This window comes from Pithys albifrons, chromosome 4, assembly GCF_047495875.1.
Source record: "Pithys albifrons albifrons isolate INPA30051 chromosome 4, PitAlb_v1, whole genome shotgun sequence".
Lineage (NCBI taxonomy): Eukaryota > Metazoa > Chordata > Aves > Passeriformes > Thamnophilidae > Pithys > Pithys albifrons.
The window spans coordinates 22,174,486-22,200,539 of NC_092461.1; the positions used below are offsets into that span (position 1 = coordinate 22,174,486).

The following is a 26,054-nucleotide window of genomic DNA, read 5'->3' on the forward strand; positions in this document are numbered from 1 at the left end:
CCCCTTCCAAACTCATGTCTAGACACCCACACAGCAGTGATTTAACATATGAAGGCGCTGTATCCTGTTCAGTTATCCTCCTCTGGTAATTCCACTCCTGTACCAGGTCTGACTGAAGGTCAGTTGAAAGTTAAGTCTTTGGGGCTGGCAGTGAGGTTTTCAGTTAGATGTCAGAAAGCTCTCCATGGGTTGTAAAGATGATTCTGCCAGAACCTCCCTTCTAGACACAAACTTCTTGACTATTTCAGAGAGGGATGCTCAAGTCTGGTCTACAGTTCAGACTTGCCTTTTCTGGGGAGGATGAAGAAGAAGGTTTTAAACAAACGGTTTTTATTTGGGAATCATTTTCTGCTTGAAAACACATCAACTAGGTTAGATCTTCCCTCTTTTTTTTCCTCCTTCGGAGTTAAGCATTCTTGTGAAAGTCAAGGAACAGTCAGTGGGTTTATTTGCAAGTACAGAAGTGCCTTGCCCCCCACCCCCAAACAAGTATAGACTGTTTGGGATATTAGCCTAAATATGGAAAAATTTTGAGTTCATATAACTTGTCAGAAAAAGACATATATTGCTTGTATTTGCATGTGTATACAGACATAACATTATCAAGTTTTAATTAACATGTTAATACCTTGGTAGACTAGTGCATATGTGTAAAGACCATATAATGTTACCTGGTTCCAAGTACAAGCATGGAGGTGGTTTTATTTTGGGAAGGGAAAAAAAAAGAGGTTACACTCTGGTAGCTTTATTTTTTTAGGAGTGTGATATTTTAGTTGCCTTTTGGCAAGGAATTGCTTTTCCATCTCTGTACACTCTAATTTAGCGTTATTGGAAAAACAGAGTAGTTTGGTGTAAATCCTCCAGACAGTACACCCCATTCTAGACAGGATTTAAAATGTTCCGCTTCACAGATGATGTGCTGGTTGAGACTGCTGTTGTTAAACAGGTGGGATGGCGAAGGAAGAGAGTTAGGCAGTTCTTTGTGATCGCCAGGCAAAGAGTAGCTACAAATTTGGTGTTTGGGATATTTTTTGAGTTTTAAAAACTTTGTTATGTAACGTAATTTAAAAAAAAAAAATTAGTGTCTCCCTTACAGCAGTTTACTGTGAGCCTTTGTCACTAGCAAAGAGGACACTACTGCTCAGAGAACAGTTGAGTTGTGTACAGTTGTATAGTTTAGCCAGTATACTTCGGTCGCGTAGTTTTCCTCTAAATGACAGGTCCATGTAGTTTTCTTGTATATACACTTTCATGCTTTAAAGCAAAACAAAAATTAGCCTTTGCATTACTACCTGTAAAATCTTGTAGTTAGTAAACTGCTTATTGCTGCATTGATTTGAACCTTCAGTCTTGTATCTGGCATGTTAGTTTTGAAGCTTTGGGTAGTATCTGGCTTTTTTCATTTCCAGTGTTTAATGTCAGGTCTAAATATGAGAATGTACTGTGTGATCTCTCTGCAGGGATGACTCTGCATTACAGAATTTCATTTGATTATGTTTACTTTCCTGAAGACAGCAGTTCTCCAAGATACCTTAACACTTGTCTAACAATTAGGTTTTCTTCATAAACAGGACTTAGGTATTCAGGACCTGCTTAGTCTAATTCTCCTCTACTTTTTTATACCGGTGTGCCTCATTTTCTAGTGCTTTCAGATATTACATATGTGTGATAACAGAATCATGAATGATCTCTAAAGCTTTAGATTGCCCTCTTGTAAATTTTTGGCAGAGTATCTTCAAAGCATGTCTAGGGAAGAAACCAACCATAAGCTGCACTCTTCACTAATTTGTGCTAATTTATATATTTGTAGCTCAGGAGTATTTCAGTCTAAATGGGTGATTTGAAAGACATTACTCATTGCTTTTTATGCCTCCCTGACATCCGATCCTGTCAGATCTCGGAAGCTAAGCAGGGTCAGCCCCGGATTAGTACTTGGATGGGAGACCTCCTGGGAAATGCCGGGTGCTGTAGGTTCTAGTCCTGAGGACTTCACTGGCACCGTCCAAGCTCGCTCGGCCGTGGCAGATGAACCTCAGGACTTAAACGGTGGGGCCAGTTCTGCGCACGCTGTGCCTCACCTAAAATCCACTGCGCAGGCTGGAAGGGCTCACCCACGTGGGGACAGCCCTTCCCAAATCTTCGTTCGCGAAGTTTGGCCATACATACTCATTGCCTTGTATGAGATGTGAACCATAATACAGCATTTTAATATAAATTACATAGTAATTAAAAAACCCCTATTAATGCAGAGAACATGTTTGTAATTTATAATTAAGTATCTCTGGAAATTATGGGAGCTAGCCTGGAAGAGCTAGCCAGTCTGAGCTTTGGTTTTCGACCCTGAGCTTGTTGGTTACAAGAGTCAGTGAGATCAGTTAAGGAGTCTGCAGGACAGATTGTTTAAGACCACATAGGTATGAGCTTACACAGCACTTGGGATTGAACTGTTTACCCAAGTGTATGCATATTCTGTCAAATTTTATATCCTTTGAATTTGTGCTGAAAACAAGCTCCTCTTTGGATGTGGCTGACTGAAGTGAAGTCTCTCTGTAGATTTTTATGTAAAGACCTGGAGGCTGCTTCAGTGCTGTATCTTCTGGAAGAGAAGCAGCACAAAAATTCTTAGCACATGTGTGCTTGGATGCTCCCTATATCCTTACTGTGGTTCTTGAGCTGCTGCAGAAGCTAAAATACCTCAGATATTTAAGTTAGAGCAGCCCCTTGAAAACCTTTATTTGTACATCCAAAATTTTGTATATCTCAGTATTTTGGGGTTTGGGCTTTTTAGCAACCTGCTTGTGTTGGTTTTTTCTGTGGGAAATCTCTTCCATTAGTGTATGGCCTAACAGTTTTGTAAAACTTCTCTGCAAATCAGAATTACTAGACTCAGAAGTGAAGTCAGTTCATGCCCCTGTGACAGGTAAATCCTGCAAATGCAGAATCAACAGCAGATATCCTGTCTGTTTGAACCCAGGTCCTGACAGAGAATATATTCCTGTGCCTGCATTGCATCTTATTGGTTGTGGTGGGGCACAGATGATTCAGTTTTATTACACAGTCTTGGGACTGCAAGGCTAAATTAAAATATAACAGTAGCAAGCAAACTTCAGTCCACCACTGAAATAAAAAAGGAGGAACAGTTGCTCCCACTGCATGTCTCTTGGTTTATATATTCCTTTCATTGTACTGTTGTCCCAGACCCTGACCATACAGTAGGCATCAGTAGCAGATGAGCAAAACTGATGGATTTTGGCATTAGTAATCACAGTGGATTTTTCCAACAGATAACAGGTGTTGGGAAATACAGTTTAGGCATTCAGACAAAATCCCTATGGTTTTTTAACTCATGTGAATGGAGATGTTGAAGACTGAAGTGGAAGAGTGGAGGGTTTATGCTATCTCTAAGTTTGAGGTCTGTTTGGGTTTCCATGGCCTAGGACAAAGAGCCTTGGTGAGGAGAAAAGATATGAAGAAATGCTTGTTGAAAGGTCCAAACAGTTTGGGAGCCACTGCAAGTATTCTCTTTCATTGCATGTTTTAGTACAGATCCCCTGCCCCCCTCAATGTGTTTCATAGCCTTTTAAGTCTGCCTCTTCCATAGCGTTTCTCCTGCTGGCTACACCTAGTACCTGTCAAGCCTTTGTCCTGCTGCTTTTTGCTGAGCTGAGTGTCTGTCTGGCTGCACCCTGACAATTTGCTGCTTTGACTCCATTGCCCAGCAGGAAGCCCTGTTGATGCTCCAGCGACTCAGACCAGGGTACATGTGCCTCTGTGCTTAGCAGGCAGGTGGAAAAAGAGTCTGCTTCTGTGTGCTGGATTTTTCTTGGCCAAGGTATTTCTAAGATAACACAGGTGTTGCCACATATTAACCCACTTCAGAAGAGAGGGTATGTGTGGGTTTTGAAAGCAACAGCATAAACAGGGCAAATCCAGTGCATTTCTGTGGCATTGCGATCCTGTGAAACTTGCCCAGAAGAGAAACTAGCTTGTGGAAAGATTGATTCATACTGTGCAACTGAGGTTTGGCTCTGGGAGAGTATTCCTTTCTACTCTTTTCCTTCTTCTTTTTTTTTTCTTTTAGGGAGGGCTGAGGGTGTGTAGAGGGGCTAGAAGTGCGGGCATTTCCCTTTCATATCCTTGCTGACTGCACATAGAGGAGCTATTGTAACTTAGCTACCAAAGACTCGCTGATGATCAGCTGCTGCAAGTATAAATCCAAGATCAAGAAAAACAAAATGGGGCTTTGGTCCTGCTACGGAAATGGTTTCTCTTTCATTGCCTTAGGAGGATAAGTGAAGGAGGTGTTATACTTAGCAGTTTGAATTAAACTGCTGTTTGGAGTGTTTTCAGGCAAAACTCTCTCCAGGTAGATCATATGGTGTAATGTATCTACCTGACAATGAAAATGCCCTTACAGACGGAGTGTCATAAATACATGAGTTCATAGAGGTCATTATAGAAAAGAAAGGTGGCATAATGGTTTGGATTTCATATTTGAAGAAACATGTGCAGTGATACACCCAAGATAACAAAAGAAGGAAATCTGTCCTTCTGCTTTTTCAGTTTAGTTGTAATTTTCTGCTTTCAGATTGACACTGCTTTTTGAGTGAGTTCCCCTAACAAATAGGTAGGTACAGGTGCTATCTTGTAGGTTTGTGCTGAAATACAGCAGCAAGGGCACAAAGGGAGGTGTTTAAAAGTAGGCTACTGCTTATAACAGCTCATGCAGCTTGTACGTCTGAGATCCTCAAAGTTCATGGGATTTTGATTTGACTGGAAAGGGTTGTTAAAAGGAGAGACTTTACAGATGGTGTCACTTGCCAGTCTTGATTTGGCAAGATGGACAGTTAGCACTGGAGACCGTATGCTACTGTGAAAGGAGGTAATTTTTGTCCAATATCTCCTGGTGACACTGCTTGGGATTTTGTTTTTTGATGTTGCATCTTCTTCTGAGACATCAAAAATACCATTTAATTAACTTTTTTAAGGATGAGTTGTTTTCACTTGGAGAAAACAAAGTGCACATGTTTTATGTGAGCACGGTTTAGTAACGTATGACAGGGAGTTGTCTGTCCTTAATGCCCAATTTTCATCATGAAATACAGAAGTACAAGTTATCTTTGAGATTATGACAGCTGGGGTTGATAAACTTTATATAGAGACACAATCTTTGGGGCATTTCTAAAGTGGTAATGTTCTCTACTTTAGTCTGAGATCAAATTGGTAGTGGGATGGAATGTGGACCTCATTTCCAGGGATTAAATCAGACTAATAGGACCAAGGTTACTCTGCCTATAGCAGAATGTCAGTGTCTTTTCTATAGTAAATCTATAATGCTGTAACATATATTAAAAGCATACCTCAGTGGGATTCCTTTTTTGCTTTCAGTAGTAACTCATTCATTACCTCATTGTGATCTGAAATCCCTCTTTTAGCATATGTTGTTCTTGGAGGCTTGCATGTTCTTCCCCTGCTATGTGCTTTCTTGCTTGTGAACTTGCAATCCAATACGTGTTGCTATTAAAAAGCAATTGTTGCCTTTTTGAACTAATATTGCAACAAACCAACAGGGTTCTTGAGTTTTCAAGCTGATTTTTTTCCAGACTAATTTATGTTCGTAGTTGAGTATATAAGAAACTGATCTGCACCACTGCTGTAGCTGGTGAGAACATCATGTCTACTCCTGGACAGATGTCAGATCTGTTATCTTCTATTAGTCCATCTTTCAGCTCCTCTGCCAGTGCAGTGTTTAAAGTTTTGTTGTTACATGCAAGATTGAACAGTAGAATGGGAAAGAGCAGTTTGTTTTAAGATATCCCTGAAAGCAGAAAGTATTAATGTGCATGTTTTTCCCCCTCCTTTGAAGCTCATGTTCAAACTTGAGTAATTCTGTTAGTTTTCTGTGATAGTTAGTTGGCATTAGATGGAGTGATCATGAGAAATCATGAACTATGATGCTGATTTATTTCAGGTCAACCACTGACATGGCCAGGATTTCCCACTTACCCAGAACATAACAGAAAAGGAGTTCAGGTTATCTAGTCAGGAAGTAAACCAGAGATGAATAAATTGATGTGAGGAAAACCAAAATACTACTTCTTCAGGATCCATGGATCAAACTGTACAATAAGTAGGATTGATACAATGGTAAGCATTTTTCTGTTGGTGAGCACTTTCCACAAAAATACCAATTAACAGTCAGGAAGTTGAGTATGCCTAAGGAGTCTGGTTTTAATTCACCGGTTTCTTAGTTTCTGCAACATAATGCATAATCCTATTATACTGACTGTAAAAAACTGCTTCCGCTTTTCTTTCTTGCTCCAAAGTGGGGTACTGTAGTATATTTATTGTATATGCAACAGGAGTAGTGACAGTGGTCTTTTTTTTTTTGCACACAATGGCTTACTTGTGATACTGAAGATTAGCTTTCAGCAGATTACTGACAGAAAAAGAACAGATACACTGCGTATCTGGCAGTATTAGATTTTCCTGCAGACTCTCTTCAGCTGGAAAGCATGGCCCTTTACACAGCCTTTGGATAAATCTGTATAAAGCATTACTGCCATTCTAAAAAAATAATTAAAAACATGAGAATGAGTTGTTTTAAACTGAGGACCAAGTTGCAGAATGATAGATTTCTCAGTATTAACTAATGAAAATATTTGTAGGTTGGGTTCAGAAAACCCCAACTCTTAATCCCCCAGTGTGTGCAAAGCAGCAAAAGCTAGTGCTTCATTCACATCAGGCCTGCTGTTTTTTGGTTTTTTTTGAGAGAAGTGGCATTTGCTCCCACTCTTCTCAGTTTGTAAACAGCTTGCCTGTTATTAATGGTTATGAATTTTGCTAAAAATGTAAAATGTGACTCCTTATTATGACACAGGTAATTAATAGAAGTAAAGTGTGATGAGAGTGAGCAGTTTAGTAGTAGCAGGTAATGTAGAATAGTGAATGTTTTCAGAGGAAGGGACTTATATCCTGTTCCTTCTTTCCTAGCTTGATTTATCCTTTAACATACTTTTTTCAGTTTTTCTGCTTTGTTGTACTCTGCTTTTTCGGCATCTGGCAGTCCACTTCTGTCTATTCCTTCTCCTTCTGTTTATTTCTTTAATTTTTATTGTCTATGTTCCTGCAAGGTGATTTTTTTACTTTTCCATTTCATAGAACTACAGCTTTCATATTATTACTTTTTTTCCTGATGCCTTCCATCCCAAAGATGCAATTCATGCAAGTCTGTCCTAAGCTACTAGATTCTAGAAGAGTAATGTTGTTGCTTTTATATCTTGGATTTACTGCATGACCAGTAAATTATCATTAGAAAATCATGCGCTGGTTCCTCATTCTCTAAGTTAAAATAAAATGCTATAAACACATTTCATACAGATTCACTTACATTTTGTAATCATAAGCATTTTTAGTTCTGTTTGGCTCACAGATGTTGTGCTCACAAAGTAATAGGGATAGGGATGTTATAGAAATCGCAGGAATGGGTTAATTCATTGGTTAAGGAAGGGTTATTCTATTAATGTCATAGACAATGCTGTTTCTCATACCAAGGGAATTAAACGTTTATGAGTTTTATTTCTGTAACGATTGTTACAAAGTCAGGCAGACAGTTGTTCTCCCCTCCGGCCAATAAAGTTAGCAGAGACGCCTGCTCGCCTCTTGTGATTCGCTGTAATTAGCGCAGTTTTGCCAAAGGAAAGGGGATTTCTCTTTTGGCGCTTGTGTTTGTTATTCCATTGTGAACAATAAGAATTCAAGATCTAAAAATAGTGTTTAAAAGCATTATTTAAAAAAAGTAGTTGGAGCGTCCGCTCCGAAGCGGCGGAGAAGCGCGGGGTGCAGGCAGGCGCTGCCAGCCCGCTGCTGCAGCTCGGGGTAGGTTCGGGGTGAGGGAAGGAGCAGAGAGAGGAGGAGGGAGGGAGGCCCCGCTGCTCTCGGGCAGCAGAGCTCCCCCGGGCGGTGCCTGGACCTCACTGCCCCTTCCTCTGCTACCGTGGATGTGCTCGCACTGAAAACTGCCGGCACCTGACCGAGTGGTTCATTCCTTAAAAATACCGGCATTGAGAGACAAATGCTCGGTATCAATATGAATAATACCTTCCCAGCCACTCACCGCCCCCTCCACAACCCTCTCGTTTTTCTTTCCTCACAAGAGGAACTTAACAGCCTTTACAGATCTGAAAACAGAAGTGACATTATAAACTGAGCATTAAAGAAGTCTGGAGTACCTCTCCTATGAAGACTGTGAGAGAGACTTTGAGTTTTTCAGCCTGGGGACGAGAAGGCTCCAGAAAAACCTTAGAGCAGACAGTATATAGAGCTTGTCTGCCACCATCCAGATGTGTTGCTGCATCCTTGTGCTGTGATACTGTAAGAGGAAGATGCAGTTGCTTTGCTTCAGCATTTGAAATTGAAAGGACCATTCCTTGAGCTGAATTTAAGAAACTGTTGTTTATTTGTTACTTGAAGTATTTGATTTTACTGAATGCTTGCATAGCTTATTTCTGTATTCATAGACGTTTTGTGAGTTCATTTTAATTAAAGAAGAGTCTAGCTTGTTTGAATGGTAGAATTTCAAAGTTTGGTTGAAGTTTCTCTTGGTGTATCACCAGCCAAAGCAGCAGGACATAGGTAAGATTGAAGTCCTCTTGGCAAAATCCTGAGGCAGTGTGTGATCCCATGTTGGTGGCCTTAGAACAAGGAATTCTGCCATCTCTGTGCCAAAGGTGAAGTTTCTCATTGGTTTTCCTAGTTTTCTTGTGTAAGCACGTACTGTGTCTGTCACGGAGTAAAGGTTAACAGGATCGAGAGAGGCCCTAAGAGTTTTGCATTGGTTTTACTGCATAGCTTTTTAGGGCCCAACATGAATATGAGATTTAGTGGGATCTTCAGATATTGCTTTTATTGCCCCTTTTTGTTGGTGTCATTCTACAGGCAGAGACTGTATTGCCTCACACAAGGCTTCTTGCACAGAGCCTAACACTTAAACCACCTTTGGATCTCACAGAGCGCAGCTGCTGCAGATTGGCCTGTTGGTAGATCATAAGACATACTGTCAAGAAACCTCTATGCTTCCACACTGTCTGAGCACTTTGTGTAGTATGCAGGTTGCCAGAGAAGGATGATCTAGAAGAGGTGGAGATGAGATGTGGAGGGTTCTGCTGCAGCAGAGAAATAAATGGGACCTTACTGTCTGGCAGCCTCTGCTTATGCCTCAGCTGCAGATTCCCAGGCAATGTTCTGGACTGAATATGCTAAATGGGAAGTAATGCTTCTTTGTGTCTTCATTTTAGCCAGTGTTGATAATTTTTAACTATATTGTGCCTCACTGGCAAGGTGGTGAGGCAGCAGGCCCTTTTAGGACTGACACAGTCATTTCCAGCTGGCTCCACTGCAGGGCACGACTGAGCCCCTCTCCTGGACCAGTGTGAACCCAGCTCGCTGCTCTCAGTTGGGCAATGGGAGGAAGATGTATGTATACTTGTCCTATAAAAACTCTTTCCCTTACCTGTTCCTCAGTTAATATCAGGAGAATATCTAGGAAAATACTTGGGCTGTGTATGTCTGTGGCTTTTCTTCAGTCTAGCTGAAGAGGGGGCTACAAAGCAGTAGAATTAATTAGCTGTGAAAGCTACTTGTTAAATAATACCAAAGGAAGTCAGACTGAGATGTCTGTTAAAATCACTTTTTTCTTCTTTCAACAGTGAAGGTGCTTAGGTATTGACAGAAATTCCCCTTTTGTATGTATATCCATAATTAAAATTCGAAAGCACACTGCTTGTCTACTTGACACTAATTCCTCATGGGTGTAAGTTTGCTGATTCAAGAGTTACTGCTAGGTGAGGTTAAGGTTAGGTTTTTGACTTTTATGAAGTGGAATTTTTACATGCTAGCACTGATTGTTCAATATTCATGTTATACATGCAGGGTTTATTCCATCCTAAGTGCGTCTCATTCTACTTTGCAGCAGAAATGAAAAGCAGTGTTATGCTACCTGCTATTTTCTGATTAATATCATAAGTATAGGTTCTTCTCTCTTTTCAGGACTGTCCACTTCTACCAGCTATGCAGACTGGCTGCACAAAAAGGGTGTGTGGAATTTGTAAGCCCAACCCAGATATTTTCAATTGTTCAGACTCTTCCTAGTTTAACAATACAGTTAGACTTGTTATGTGACACCATTCATATATGTTTAATTTAGTTGTCATTTGCCAAGACTACCAACATGATGGGTATTCAGTGAAAGATTAAATTTTGAAGTAATTATTTGCTTTGAGAGAAGCAGCAGTGGTGTAATGAAATTCTCTCACTGTTTCTACTCCATCTCTCTGGACCTAATTCTGTGGTCAGAGGCATCTGTGGTAAAGCATAGCTTGCTTTTAACAATAGCATGGTCAGAATAATTGGAATAAAATTGATGCATTAGTAAGTCTTTGGATATTGACAGGGAAATGGGACTGCTGGCAAGTAATATTTTCGCTAAAGTCTGTATGTGTGTACATGAGTACATGTAGGTGTTTGATTCACTCAAGGTGGAATTTTTGTGTTGCTGTTTGTCAGGCATCTGTCAAGAGGCTTCTGCTTCTGGGCATTCATGTGCTGCCTCATGCAAGACCCAAAGCATACCTGTTTGCTAACAGAGAACATGGCTTTTGATGCTCGCAGGCCAGGCAAAAGCTTCCGTGTCCTCTGTTACTGTGCTTCGGAACCTAGCAGACCAGCTGCTACGTCAAATCTTATACATCCTCCTGTGAGGATATGATATTGACGATACAGCCAACAAATTACTCCGGGCTGCACAAATACCTCTAGCATCTGTTTCCCTGGCTCTGAACATCGGCAGTGATGACACAGTTGGTTACGGATCTCTCATGTTTTCCATTATTTTTGCCATGTAATAGCCTACTCAGAGTGGAATTAAAAAAGTTTGGTTGAGCAGTTTCCTAAACACATTCATCTTTCAGTGACTGATCCTGTTCCCAGATGTTGTGAGATTGAATTTAGCCGGCTAGAAGGCCTGAGGCAACTGCAGTCTGAGTTGTCAATATCCTTCCTTAGCAGTCAGCATTCAGGGATGGCCTTCTACAGAGCAACAAGGAGCAATCAGCCTGATTTGTTTGTGTCTGTGCCAGTAGATGTCTCTAACAACTTCTTTATTCATGGTATTGTAGAGGAAGCTGGTAAAAGGTAAAGCAATGCTGTACAGAAGAAGCTGAACCTAAATAATTAATATAATGTATATAGTATTTAATCCTACTTCTCATATATTACCCCCAACTCAGAAGCAGAAACACTGGCATATAGCTTGATAGCATTCTTATTGCATCAGATACATACACATAATATCATTTGAATAAGGGGAGAGCAGCCTTTACAAGCTGTGTGTCCTGTGAAAGTGTAGAACAAGCCTGTGCTTTTGTCAATTATGATGTGCAGTGACTGTGACTGGGGAAATGCTTTTGTTTTCCTGGAAGGAGAGTGCATCCTTCCTTTCCACACTGTTGTGAACAGCCCATGCTGATTCCACAGCACTTATTATCCTGAAGAGCAGGGACCATGCTAGCTTGCAGCTCAAATTGGATGGCATCACTGTTGTTTCTTCAGGACTAGAATTAGAACAGAAGGGAGACAAGTCTCTTTCACTTTTATTTTGGTAGGTGCCACTCTGTTTCCCCTGCCTTGCAGTTTATGTTGGGCTCAACAGAAGTTTTTGAAGGAACCTGACTCCATAAACTGCATCCAAGATTTTCCTGTCCAGAAAAGTTGAGTAAACATTAGAGAGGATGCTAGATCTGGTAGCAGTTGAGTGTTCTCATCTCTCTTTGGGAAGCACAGTGCCATCATGTGTCAAGTGAGCAACTGCTAGGCACTGGCTCATGGAGTGCTCTCTGTATGCTGGTAATTTCACCAATTATCACTATGCCACTGGCCTTCCTATTTCAGAGGAGGTGACCAAAGAGGTTGTAGAGTGTCAGGTCTGACTTTATCTTGTGTCCTCAGATTTCCTTGTCGTCTCTGACTCATTTTAGAGTTGGAAATGATAGAAAGTCAGGGTGGTAATATGTGAAGATAGCCTTCCTTGCTTTTTTTAATTGAATTTTTTTCCTCTTTCTTTTTTTTTTTTTTGCGCATGAGTTTTAGTTGATAGTAATGGTTTTCAATAAGATATAGTAAGAGCATATAAGAGAATTATGCCTTTGCAGATCTAAAAGGCAGCTGGTTGGATGCCCAGGGCAGTACCATGCTGTTGGTCTTAGCATGCCAAGGCTTCTCTGGGTGCCATGCTGCTGATGCTCAGTGTTCTGGTGCTTGAAAGTTGTGTTTAAACCTGGGAACACAGCAAGTGGGGCTGTCAGCACAGAGGTGAAAGTGAGCTCTGCTGAGGTTCTGACAGACTGAAAACTTGGCTTTCTGCAAGGTAGTGGCAAAGGTCTCATTGACTTCACAGAGTCCAGGATACCTTTGTTTTGTTTTTTATCAGTTGTGAGGTAGAAATGGTAGTTAATCACTTCCAAACTCTTTTGTTTTCATTCAGTGTTCCCATGTGGTAGCTTTCAGAGGGGACAGATACCCTTGCTTTAGCAGAGTCTACCAACAGCTTGTGTGGCCATGCAATGCCAGATTTTAACATGATTTTCATAAAAGATGAATTTTATTTCATGATGTTGTTTGCCTGTATTTTCTTGAAAACTACTTGGTTGTGGTTTTTTTCAGCAATTGGTTTGATTTCAGTTTAATTTACAGAAATAAAAGCCTAATCTAATAGCTTTCCATGAGTCACTGGAACGTTGGTGGCTGGTAGAGAGGAGAGGCCTTGTAACCACCCCGTCAGGTGACAGCAGGGTAAGGTCCAGAGTTGAAGACAGTTATTAAGTGCTCCAGAACTGAAAAAATCTTGTGAGACTTTTCACCTTTTTGATATGAAAAGTAATCCAGACAAGACAAGGAAACTGAAGGAAATCAGACATCATTAATACTGCTGTTTCTTTGTTTTTGACAAGGAAGTTGAAGTTTTTTCTGTTGAGCAGCAATTTAGAGCAGAACGGCTCTAAATTATCATGTGGTTTTGTCCTTGCATTTGAGCTTTGTGTGCCTCTTGCCTTTTCTAGTGTAACTATGGCAGTTCACATTACAAAGTAGTCTAATAAATCCCATTTCTTCTTGTGTGGGTTTTGTAGGCTCTGCTGAGTATGCAGCTGGCTCAGGCATGTCTACAAAATCTTGCTATCACTGCTGCAATGCCCCATCAGTACAGAAGAGCAGCCTCAAGCATGTTTGCAATTGGGTTATCTCTGAGTAGCATTTAAAGCTCCTAAGCAGTAGGTATCTTCAGTCCCCTGGTGGTTTTCTCTATAACACATAACACTATTCCTGTGGTTTTCAGTCTGCTGACAGGATGAGGCAAAATCTTGGTCTTACTCTGTGAAGTCCATATTGGTCCCAACTCCTATCTGTCTCCTGTGTCCTGAGCCAGTTCCACACATGAGTAAAATCCCTGATTTGAATGTGTGTGATATAGAGGGAGGGTATTTGGCTGCTTCCTCTCTCATTTGATACTGTCTGGGTGTGTTGACATACCTGATTTATCAAGATTTTCTTCATAATGTGCTGAAGTTTGCACTGCATGAGGCAATATACCGTGCAGTTTATATCATATCCTTTTTTTGTTTTGAGAGATTAAATACTGCATATGCCTACAGGATATATTAAACAGAATTTTAAATTGAAACTAACAAAACAAATAGTTTTTGCTGGCATTTAAAAATCATTAAAATACTTCTAGTCTTACTAGATAAATCAAGGTCTCACTTCAGAGTCAGACTAATCAATTGTTTGGTGTTATAGGTGTATATATCTGTGTTAACATTTGCAGTATTCTTTTTTGTCAGACTTTCTGGTTTCTATATTAATGTAGTTCTCTCACATCTGCTGTAGAGTTGGAATGGAGTTTATTACTTCAGTTATTTTTTTCTTTTAATAAATAAAAATACATGAATTTCCATTTAGACTAAAATTACTTGATTCCTGTCATTTAGAATGAACAGAATATCATAAAATTGAAATCAAAATATATGTGGTTGTCATAAGAAATTTTAGTAAGCGAATCAATACCAGGAAATACACAGAAGGTCAGCTGAAACTGGAATTTCCTGATAAAAGAACATGTGACATCCCATATATACAAGGTGTAACAGCATTTAAGACTGTTGTGCTGAGGTTGGATATCTCTTTATCTCATTGACACTGCATATTTGCTTCATTAATCTTTTTTAATATGTTGCTGTATGTGATTCCTTACTGTCTGAAGGAGTATGAACTAAAACTGAATTATAAATGCTAATTAAGAAGATGATTAAGAGGATTAGGAATGCTGGCATCTGATTGTATTTCTCTGCAAGTAAATTTAAACTGTATCTCACAAAAATACATTGTTAGATCTTTAAGGGGATTTTTTTCTAGTTCCAAAGAGAAGCTTGTTGGCCCTATAGTTCTGATGCTGGCTTCATATATGTCATGTAGTTGTCTACAGAGTTAGAGTTTACAGAATAACTGTAGATTAAAAAATCCAGCAGATTCATGCCTTTGGTCTTCTAGACCAGGTAATGCAAAGTGAGTAAATTGTGCCTCCTTGTTTATCTTCCAAGTATGGCAGCAGATCTGGACTTTTGAATAGATGGGGGGCAGTGGGCACTGGACTTGGATTCAGCCTTCCCTTTCCCGCCCCACGAAATTTGTTATAAGGTCAGCCATGACAAGGTCACAAATGCTTCTCCAAGGGTAAGTAAACTCGAGAGGAAGCAAAGAGAGGTATTCCCAGTTTTAGCAGATCTCAGTGCTGCTGGGAGATAAATGGCTTCAGTAATCCTGCCTGCCATTCTTTGTGTCTCTCCTGCCTGGAACCTTGTAGGTGAAAAAATTAACTCTAGGTTTCAGAAGAAGAACAGATGCCTTCGGGCCTGCAGCCTCTAAAGACAGAGGAGTAGTTGCTATTAATTTAATTTCTGCATAGAAATATGTATTTTTAATCTTCTGGGAAGCCCTTTTGGGTTCTGAGGGGTACTTTGAAACTGGGCCAAGATGCCTATCACTCTGGTCCACAGCCTTTAACTTTTTGTTTGTGTTCCCTTCCGTGGTACTTTAAGGTGTGTAAATTTTCTGATCTCATCACCAATGGAGGTAGATGGAATAACATAGGTGTAATTCTGCAAATTCTTCCTCAAAGACCATTGTTTGCCTGTTTTTGTCGGATCTGTTTGTTATAAGGATGAATAGATGAAATGAACTTCAGTGGTGTATTCCTGTTGTTATTAAATGACAGATTATGATCTGTCAGCTCAGTCACAGGTCTCAATGTTCACTTTAGGAATACATATTTAAACAAATAGTCATGGTAAGCAATTCTTTCCCATCTGCACCTCAGATGGACAAAGGCTGTTTCTAGTTGCAACAGGTATTGGTAGCAATATTTCTATAGTAATATCAGTGGTTTTTCACTGAATTTCCCACTACCTTGTAAGTATATTCTAAAACTAGGAATTAGTCAGCACAGGAAATCACATCTGAATTTTATTAACTATGTGTGTTGTTTTTCTCTGATTCTTTAAAAACTATCCTATCTTCTGTTTTGCTGGGAAACAGAATAAAGCAAGCACTTTACTGCAAGGAGCCCTAATCCACAGTCTTCAGGCCTCTATAGAGTGATTCTCAGTAGGTGGTATGAGGTTAAAAAGCCTGTGGGCACAAAAATAGAGCACAATCTGGGATACCATTGCTCAGTAATACAGTGCAAATGAACCTTGAATTTGCATCTTACTTGACAGTGAAAGTCACCACAGGAGAGTTTAGGAATCAGTGTTTAGGCAATAAACTTTTTTATTCGTTTATTTAAATAGGCATATTGGAGGTGATTGTTGATAAGAGATTAAGAAAGAACAACCACACTGAAATCTGTACAGCACCTATAATTCAAGGGGACATACTGTACAGTGTGAGTATTTCTGAGCCAACCTTAGGCTTGAGTAATCATACCTTTAGTCATTGACCCCTCTAGAAGTAAATTCTCATTGCTGTCATGATTTACTGTTAAAATGATGAAGACTAATGTAATTATTGCGTGTTTATAAAGCCTATTCCAACTAGTAAGTTACCTTTCCAGACCTAGAGAACTCATGGAGTTGTGACATCCCCAGACAAACGTAGCTGACATTAGTGCATCTGAAGGATGTGTGTTTGCTCATAACATGCTCCTCAGAGGACACAATGCCAGCAGTGCTTCCAGCCTGCTTGGAACAAACACCCCTGCCTTTTTTTCATGAGAGTGATTTCCACAGGTGAGCATGAATAGTTAGTCCAGTTAGCCAACATGAACCTGACTATAACTGCATGAGTAATGCTGAGAAATCTTATTATTTGTCTCACCAGGTATTTTAACCTTATGTTTTCTGCAGTTTGGCTATAGTGCCTGCCATTTGCAGAGAATTCAGTGTGCAAGTGGCTGTCTGCATGGTTGTAGTCTACTGTCTGCTAAACTAAGCATACTTAAAACAAGTCTCTGAAGATTAGAGAGCATGAAGAACAGAAGAGAGTGCCCTGAGAACAGGGCTTGGGCATTTGACAGTATAAGTATCAGTATTCCGGGTATCTCTCCAAGTATGTTTGGGATGTTAGCATGGACAGGGTTTTTCGGGATTTTTTGGTTTGTTTGTTTGGGTTTGGTTTTGTTTAGTTTTTTGGTTTTTTTTCTAACCAGTTCCATTGTTCTGAAGTATCAGTAACATAACAGTAATGTAGTTCTCTTTTCCTACTTAAGCATACCACACAAAGCAGCCTCATTTAGTCAGATGGGTAACATTTCAGATGAGCATGACCAATGGGATGCTTTCCTTATGTTTTCCTTACTTTTATTACTATGTTCATTGTTGCTTGGAATGGAAAGGACTAGTAGTTCACTACTTGATGAATTCACAGAAAACATTGTGAATGTGTAGGTAAGGGTGGAAGAAGTTGAAAATATTGGTGCGGATAGGATTTGATGGCTGATCACTTTGCTCTACTAAATTACTGGTTAGCCTGGAAATCAGTTTCACAGCCATTGCTTAGTAATGTTTTGATTTTGATCAGCATGAAACTGGCAGGTAGTTTTAGCTCAGATGTTGGTGGCTAAATTTATTTGAGTACTAAAGTCTAAATGCTGCCTGCCGTCAGCTCTGTTTTGGTTCACCTGAGACTTCTCTGGCAGATGCCATTGTGAAAGAAGTATGGTTTCACCATGCATACCTGTTTTGCTGTTTTTCTACTTTGCTTTTCCAGACCAAATTTTTTGAAGGGAAGGCTTGTTACCCAACGTCCAGCATAAACTGTTAGCATTGTTTTGTTTTGATCAAGTCTCCAGGCTAGAGTTAAAACTACTGGTCTATCTCTGAGAGGTGCAATAGTACTGCAGTTTAAATGGCAGGAATTGTATCTTTCCAAAGTAATTATCTCAGTTGATCAGAGCATAGTGCTATTAACACTGAGGTTGCAGGTTTGATGCCCCTGTGGACCATTCACTTAAGAGTTGGATTCAGTGGTCTTTGTGGGTCTCTTCCAACTCAGAATATTCTGTGATTCTGTGAAACAGTAACTTATCTATGCTTTCTTGCCTTTAGCCACCAAAGACTTCTGTTTTTCTTTAGTATGTGTTTCAGCAGATGAGTCAAATAATTATGTAACATTATTTCATTCCTCTTTACTGATGTGCAACCCAATGGAGTTGTATGGGATGGCACCAGCTCATAGTGTGGTCCTTGCCACACACTGAATGTGTGGGTGGTATCTCAAAAGTCCTGTGATACAGTTATTAGTGATACAGACCTCGCAGTGCTTATTCAGGCAGTGTTTTCATTAACTGCAGCAGGCATGTTCTCAAATTCCAGGGTTTGGCTGTTTTAAAAAAGATTTTCTCTAGGGCTTGTATTCTGTTTTGTTTTGGAAACTGATACAGGTAGATCTGTTAGGCTCCCTAGTGTGACTGTGCTTAGTAACTGTAAAGGCATTTGTAGTCTGCAGTGTTATTCCTTGATCAGTTAAAGCCCGTTCCACAATCAGTTCCATACCTGCTTTCACTCCAAGAGAGGGCTTTCTAAAGTAGCAATGCATGGCCCCTGCACTACAGAAAGTCGGGTTAGACTGCTTATGGCTTCTTCTCAAATGCCCTAAAAATGACTTTGTCATGAAACTGATAACATCAACTGCTCAGTACTGGATCTTGAGTGAACACTTCAGTGACTGGAAGGAGGATATAATGGAAGATATCACACTATGATTCTTAATTGAAAGTGTAGGTGGTGTATAAAAGAAGGTATTTGAGCATACCAGCCATAGGCTAACAAATTATTTGGCCTTCCTGTCAGAAAATGAGCTCTCAGCAGTTCACCATATAATGTCAGTGCAGGAATCTGAGTCCCAGGTGGATGGAAGTCCATTTTCTCTTGTTTGACAGCTACGCATTGTTTCACAAGCAAGGGACTGGCCAGGTCTCTGCCATATGCTAGGACAAATTTCAAACTCTCATGAAATGGGTCATATGTGGGGAGATGTCCCTGGTAGCCAATTGATAACAGTTTACTCACTTGTACCCTTGAGACCAGGAAACTACAGGCCAACACTTGTTAGTGATGGATTGGTTAAGTTTGTGAAAGGTTTGAAATTAGAGACAACATTAGGAACTACTTTATTACACTGTGTGTCATCTCACCTTAACTTGTGTTTATTTTTCTTAAATTTTGCCCTTGGGTGACCGTGATCATGTACTACTGTGGTGGGTTGCCCCTGGCTGGACACCAGGCACGCACTCCCACTAAAGCCACTCTATCACTCACCTCTGCAACTTGACAGAGGAGAGAAAATATAACAAAGGGTTCATGAGTTCAGATAAGGACCAGGAGAGAGATCACTCACTGATCACTGTCAGGACAAAACAGAGTCACAGTGGGGATACTAATTTAATTTAATACTGTCATTGGTTCTGTCAGACAAGGGGGAAGCTTTGGCAGCTTCTCACAGGAACTTCCACTGTTGCCCCCCATGCTCCCTAAACCTGGCCATGCAAATCCCATACAATTTCCATCCTTCATCTTCTACAAATGCTCTCATTCTCTTTGCTTCTGGTTCGGTTTTTTGTTTGTTTTTTTCTTCTGGCATACAGACTTTATTTTTAAATTATGTAATACTGTAGGGGTTCTCATCAATAGAATAAAATGGAAGATCAAAAATATAATTAAATAATTTTCACTTCTTTGCCAAAAACAAATTATTTTTCTTGTCTATTTTGGATGACTTTATCATGCCTGCAAGGAAATAATTTTCATCATGTATGTGTGATCCTGCCTTAAAAATGGAATGAATTTTTAAAAGTAATATGAAATTCAAATAAATGTTTGAACAATTACATACTATACTAGCCAGGAAATTGAGAGTAAAGACTGTTAAAACAAAAACTTATTTTAAAAGCATAAAGTAGGGAACCCTAAGTGTTCCCTGAGCTATATCCACATGGAAGTAATCGCTTTCATTACACTTCCCTGTCTGCTGAAGATTTCAGCTCTTTAGAAAGTGTAACATTTGGAAACAAGTTATTACAAGAGTAGCCTATTTTGGACCTGTAATTTACATGCTATGTATGAGACATTTAAAGGTGCAAGTAACCTGTGTTGTACATAATTGTAATGAAATGGTATATTTAGCCTGAGATAGACAGAGTTAACTTGAGAATTTTCTTTGATTCTTTCCTTTATTTGTTTAATTGATTAATTTAAATGTTACAGATGGCAAAGTGGAATGGAGCTCTAGTTTATGATGTAGGGCTGTCTGGATGAATTCCTCTCTTTTTATTAGTTATGGTCATTATCGTATTCCCCTGATGTCTCTTCTCCATCTCTGGAATTTGCTGGACTTCTGGTTTCCTTTTTCAAAATTCTTGGAGTGCATTTATGTTGGCGCTGATGTGTTTGTATTTACTTTACATTTGTGTTGAGTTACAATTTTTCAGAGCTGCTGCATCTAGAAACTGGAAAGTTTTTACTTACAAAGACAGACCTTGACATACTATTAATTCTGATACAGTGGTTGTCTCTTTCCCTGCCTACGATCTGGATCTTCTTTACTTTGCCATGAGCAAAGAAGAATGAAAAAGGCATTTTCTCTGAAAGATATCTACTTTTCAGGCTGGATCACTAAGCAGGAATTACTTCAACCATTCTGTGTCTTGATGGTTTGGAGTGTGATGTGTGTGCCTCAGTGCTGGGTCTCTGGCTTTGCTGTGCAAATTACCAGGGGGAGGAGAAAGGGAGTGAGTGAGTGAACATACTCATCTGCTTTTCTCCCATAACAAGACTAGGAGTGCAATCACCTGAAAGTCAAGAATATTTTTTCCATGTTTCCTGTTTTTTTCACTCAAGAAACACTGTGTCTGTATTTGCTTATCACTGAGCACTTGCATGTCGGTTTATTCCTCCGAATTATGAGGTGGGGTGTACACAAATGTCACAGAGAAACTCTCTGCAACTGTTTATCCTTGTGCACTGACCGTAATGCAAATTGAGTTGACCAGACTGTGCTAGTTGTTCATTGTATCAAAAATGAAAGTTTCCCATAATTCTGCTATGTTGAGGGGTGAGGGTTGTTTGGATTTTTGTTTTGTTTCCAGTTGGATTTTTCTTGGTTTTGTTGTTTGGTGGGGTTTTTTCAGTTTTGTTGTTGTTGGTTGGTTGGTTGATTGGTTGATTGTTTGTTTTTTTGTGATAGGGTTTTGTTTGTGGGACTTTTTTTCTTCAGGGATTTCTGGAATGTTTTGGTTGTTGTTGTTGCTTGTTTAAAATTGTTAGTGAGAGACTTGGTATAGAAAAGATCAAATTCTACAAACTGGTAAAGCTCCTCCCAAAATCCTGCTGACATCCACGGGATGAAGTCTGCCCTGTTAAATTGTCTTAGTCCAACAGGGCAGAAAGGATTATTTATGGATCATGGTGGAAATATGTAGAATTTCACTGTTTCACTTTCACTGTCTTATTTTTTTATGTTTTAGATCTTATCTCAAGAAAGGCAATCTCTGCATAGCATTGCAATGGGGGTGGAATTCCCAGGACCACTCCTGTTTGAAAGATAACTCCTTTTTTATTTTTGCATAAGATTGTAAAGTCCAGATTGCGTTCTGTTGTTTGGTAGTTATATATTAATAAAATGTAGGTCCAAAGGGCTTCTGTTACCTTGTCTTGAAGTTCATAAGAAACTTTTCTTCATTTCTGTTGTCTTTCTTCATAGTGTTGTACTACTGAAATACTGGTCTTGTTGATCAGTTTCCTTGTTTTTCCATTTTGAGAAGCCTGATGCCTTTACAGAGAACGGTGCTGGTAGGTTATTTATGTATTCTGCCTAATTATTTCATGACTATAGGCATTTTTTCCATTTACATTAAAGTGAGAAGAGAATTCAAGCCTCAGTAAAAGTCTATTAGAATCAGCTGCTTGGTTTTGCTCTGTCTTAAGGATTGGATGGAAGCATTCGTGTAACCTTGAATTAAACCTAATCATAAATTTGAAGTGTTTCCACTTCTAACTTCTCCCACAGACTAAAAGCAGGTATGGGGTCTTAACAGGTATCTGAGTAGTGAGCACACTGAAGGATGTTTGTGGAGAAAAGACGGTTATTGAATGTAATTTAGTTTATCTCACACTGAAGAATGTTATGCAACTTTTTTATAGTATGTTGTGTTTTTAGTGTGGAAGGTACCCATGCTTAAAACAGACTTTTAAACGCACTTTCTCTGGGTATTATTTTAGTGGAGTAACAAAAAGCCTTTTACTGTGGAGTGCTTTTCTGTTGTCCTTTATAACCATTGTAGCTCTGACAGAGAAAGATGAATTCTCTTTCTGGCTCGTTTTCAATAGTATTAACAGGCTTCTAGGCACCTTCTGACTGCAGTTGCTAGAGCCTGTCAGAAAGCAGCTGCTCATGCCAGATCCAAAGTAGAGCTAGATGTGTGGGTTTCAGTCTGCAATTCATGGAGGTTCTTTCTGCTACTGAGATGTTTCAGAAAGTTGGCTAGAAAATGCAAATCTGTGCCATGTATCACTCTTCAAATGTGAACTTTAGAGGGATCTGCTTCCATTGAAATGGTTTGAGATCTGTCATTTGTAAAATGTTGAAAACCAGGCATTTAAAGCAGTCGCAGTGTTTCAAGAGAATATGTAGTCTCTATTGTGGAAAAGTTCGTATGAGGTCACCTGAACTGTTGCTAGGTTAGGGAGGCTGCAGTGGGAATGTTTTCCCTTTTCCTTTCTCTGATGTCTCTGAAGGAAACAGACCTGCCCTGTCCTTTCTGCACAAAAGGAGGATTGTAGTATCTAAAAAGGCCTGTCTGCATAATGCCAAAAAGAATAGGCATTGTTACATGTTATATATAGTTAAAGCATACATCACTGATCAATGTGTAGCTGATACTTTTGTGGGTATGTTGCCTGATTTGCTGACATACTACACACAACACTCCCCTTCCCCCTGCCCTGCCCCAAAGCAGTTTTCTACAAGGTCAGTAACTGCAAAACTGGCTGTAGAGTACTTAAAAGTTGGGTGTTTTTTGTTTTGTTTTTTTAAAGTCACACAATTTCAGAGCTATAAATTAGTATTAAGGTGTCCAGCCTTGTTTGTTCTTGTTCTTTATGTTATCACTAGGGAACAGATATCTTGTATGGCATACTCCTGACTTAGTTCCAGCTCCTTAATCAGCTTCAAAGCTCAGTCTTTCTTCACTTTTCCCCAAGAGTTTCAAGTCTCTTCAGTTTCAGCTGGTTTTGGTTTCATGATTATTTTATTACAATTACTTTATTTCTTTTACCTTTGTTCACTGTGAGATCTGGAATTAAGAAGTCCAGGTAAATCATAGTTACAACTAATTCTGACAGGCTCAGAACACTTGCCTGCTTCTTTTCTTCCCACCCCCTTCGGTACTTTGTCAGAAGCACTGTGTTGGAATTGTCTCCCACATTATAGGACAAGCTTTAAAAAACAAAAATAAAAGCTTGTTTTAAGAAACAGGTTGATGTGAATCTCTTTAGCTACTTATATTGATGCTGTTGGTGTTATGAAGGGCAAGAATTACATCATTTGTAAATTGATGTGATGTCTTTGAACTTTGCAGTGCTTGATTGTAAGGCTGTGTTGGCATGATCTGGATGTGTGCAAAACTCCTATATCTCTCGCCACCTACTTAAAATAATCACTGTAGCTAAATGTGAAGGGATCTGAGCAGAAGATGAATCCAAATTTCTTGTTTTCTTGTTTTTCAGTAGAAAAGAAAGAATTTGTTTCATGGAGATGTAGAAAGTCAAAGTAGTTTGACAAGTAATAAAGCCTTGAACTTCTTATCATCACCTCCTTGGGGAGGAGTGTAGAAGCTGCAAGTTAGTGACTGCTGACTTCATGGCTCACTGAGTGTATATGAGATAAAAAGCAAAAGCCAATATTGGAAAACTTCCAATGGAAGGAAAATTGTTGTATGCAAATAAATAAAGCAGCGCTTCTCCCTGCATATTTGTAGAGAATGCTCTTTGTTGTACACACAGGAAAGGAAAGGCAATATCTTCATCACTGCTCGTTTTGCAGTATCCTGCAGAAGTCTCACTGAAATGTGCGTTTTCAAGGCAGTGTAGTGAATTGTTGCAGTTGACACATGTAATAAAAATTGTTGGTCAGGCGCAATACTGATTAAGAAGTATAGTGCGTTTGGTGTGTTTGAATTGTTTCTGAACTCACCTTTTTTTCTTTTTTTTCTTGTTTTTAATGTGATATAGCTCTTACCATTTTTCTCTGTCAGGAGCTTAGAATGGTAATCCATACTGTATGTTTAGTCTTTTTATCTGTGAGAATGTAAGTTATCTTTTCTTAAAGAAGAGTTTGGTTTGATATTCCAGTTTGTTTTTTTCCCTAAGCACGGTTTTGTCTTTGGCTGATTCAACCACGAAGTTTTTCAGGCTTTTTAGGGTTAGAGTGCTTTTTTCTGTGCTCTTCCTTTCTGGACCTCAGTTTATGTTGTTTGCAGGGTGAAAATGATGTGCAGAATTGTAATCTCTTCTCTTCCTGTACCATAAAACATGAACTTTAAAAAAAATATAGGCAGTAAGCTTGGGTAATAATTTCTGAGTAAATATTTTACTGCTTTTTCCATCTGTTGCACTAAAATCAGACTTAAACTAGGCATAAATCTAGTCAGAAGAGGTCACTGGGGTATTAATCATCAGAGTTAATCCTCTTAGACATGTGTTTGGTATGACGCCAGCTATTCAGAAATTTAACAGCACACATATGTTGCTTATCTGTGTGGCAGCTTCCCAATGAAGTAAACTTTGAGTTTGTGGTGGGTTTATATCTCTGTAAAGTACGCTGCTTGTTTGGTGCAAGCTGATGCAGCTTTTCTGTATAACACACATGGTGCATAGCCTGCTACTGAAGAATGAGCTCCTTTCAGGGTGCTTTCAAAAGTGCTGTAGTCCTGGTGTTGTATGGTAAGAAGTGATATCATTCACAGTTGACCTTTTCATGGTGCTTCCCTGTGAAGTACGATGAGCCAGTTTTAATACTACTAACTCAGAGTAGAGAAGGAGTCAATATTTCAAGTAGAGTAATACTGTGGAACCCAAATATAGCTGAATGAAACCTCACCCTGCCTCCACTCCTGCCATTCTAACTTGGAAGAAACATTGATGTATGTAAATACAACTCTTTCTTGAGTCAGATCTGGACTGGACCCAGTATTTCTGTTTCTCACTTCATAGAAGCATGCTTCCTACTTGACAGAAAAATTATTATATCCTATCCCAATTATGGAACTGATTTATCCCCTGGAGCATGGAAAGCAAGCACTAGGAGTGGGTGTATTATTAAAAAACTAGTGTATTTTTAGAGGGGAGGTAAAAATAAAAGTGCAACTCCATTGAAATATTTCATTATAAAGAAAAATCATTTGCATTACAGGAATGTTTTAAAACAATCTGCGATTATGGCTGAAAGGACATGCATTTCTCACTAGTGTGTTTATACTTTGCAAGAAGTTATTAATTTTCTTGTTGCCTTTATTTCTCAAGGAAAAGAATGAAAGCCCGTGCTCCTCCTCCACCAAATCAACCTTCTGCAGCAAGTAGAATTCACAGTGAGCACAAGTCCCCTGCAGAAACAGCTGTAGTTTCTGAGCAGAACCTTGTGAGCATGAAGGAGAACATGATAAACAGATTGGTGGACTTCACAGTCATTTTACCCAGTGGGGTGGAGCAGAAGAGCACAGTACAAGGAAGGTAAGGCTTTGATTACTTCTCACTTTCTGGAGCCTTTTGTTCCCAATAGGATACTTGCTGATATTGATATCTGTCTTTCTGAGCTATGGGATTTCTCTGTCATGCTCTTTTCTGCATTTTAAGCAGCTGCTGTACCAAAGTCCTGAGAGCCACATACAAATGACCCTCTCTTCTGGGGCAGGAAGGATTTAGCAGCTATTGTGTCACTGTTTTCCTCATGGTTCGCCCTCAGCACATGTACAAATCCATCCCTTTTATGTAGGTCCATTAGGCTTAGGTTGTATCACGTCACATAATCCAGAGTGGGTTTGGTGCAGTGGTTGTTGTTGCTCCTGGCCGACAGCAGTCCTGACAGTATAACTGCCTGGAGTCATGCCAATGAGCAAGCTCACAAGATGAATGATTCCTTGCATTCAGAGGGACCACCTTCACAAAAACTTTGCAGTTGTGTAGACAGCAAAGCATCTACTCATATTTAGAAAGCCTTTTCGATATAAAAGCATATTTATTTTCCATGGAAACAGAGAGAGGTTCTCCGTGTTACTTACTGGGTACAACCAAGGGCAAATTGTATGGGGAAGGCAATTCTGAGATAATTTTCTTCACTGTGGGAAGTCTCTCTTATCCTCATCCTCTCCATGTGAATTGTTTTGAAAGAGGGAGATACTATTTTAAGAAATAATTTGAGAAAGTTTTTTAAATTACATCAGTACTATGATGAAACTG

General features: G+C 39.4%; 1 protein-coding gene across 6 annotated transcripts in view; it reads left to right on the forward strand.

Annotated features, from left to right (window-relative positions):
- COBL (cordon-bleu WH2 repeat protein) overlaps positions 1–26,054 on the forward strand; it is a 159,764-nt gene that overhangs the window by 16,477 nt on the left and 117,233 nt on the right. For 5 of the 6 annotated variants that reach the window (XM_071553616.1, XM_071553615.1, XM_071553620.1 and 2 more), the window contains exon 2: positions 25,122–25,328. In XM_071553616.1, the coding sequence (XP_071409717.1) occupies positions 25,122–25,328 (207 nt within the window). Of the gene's footprint in view, positions 1–21,219; positions 21,393–25,121; positions 25,329–26,054 lie in introns of those variants that run through there. The other variant, XM_071553618.1, reaches the window with a different exon arrangement.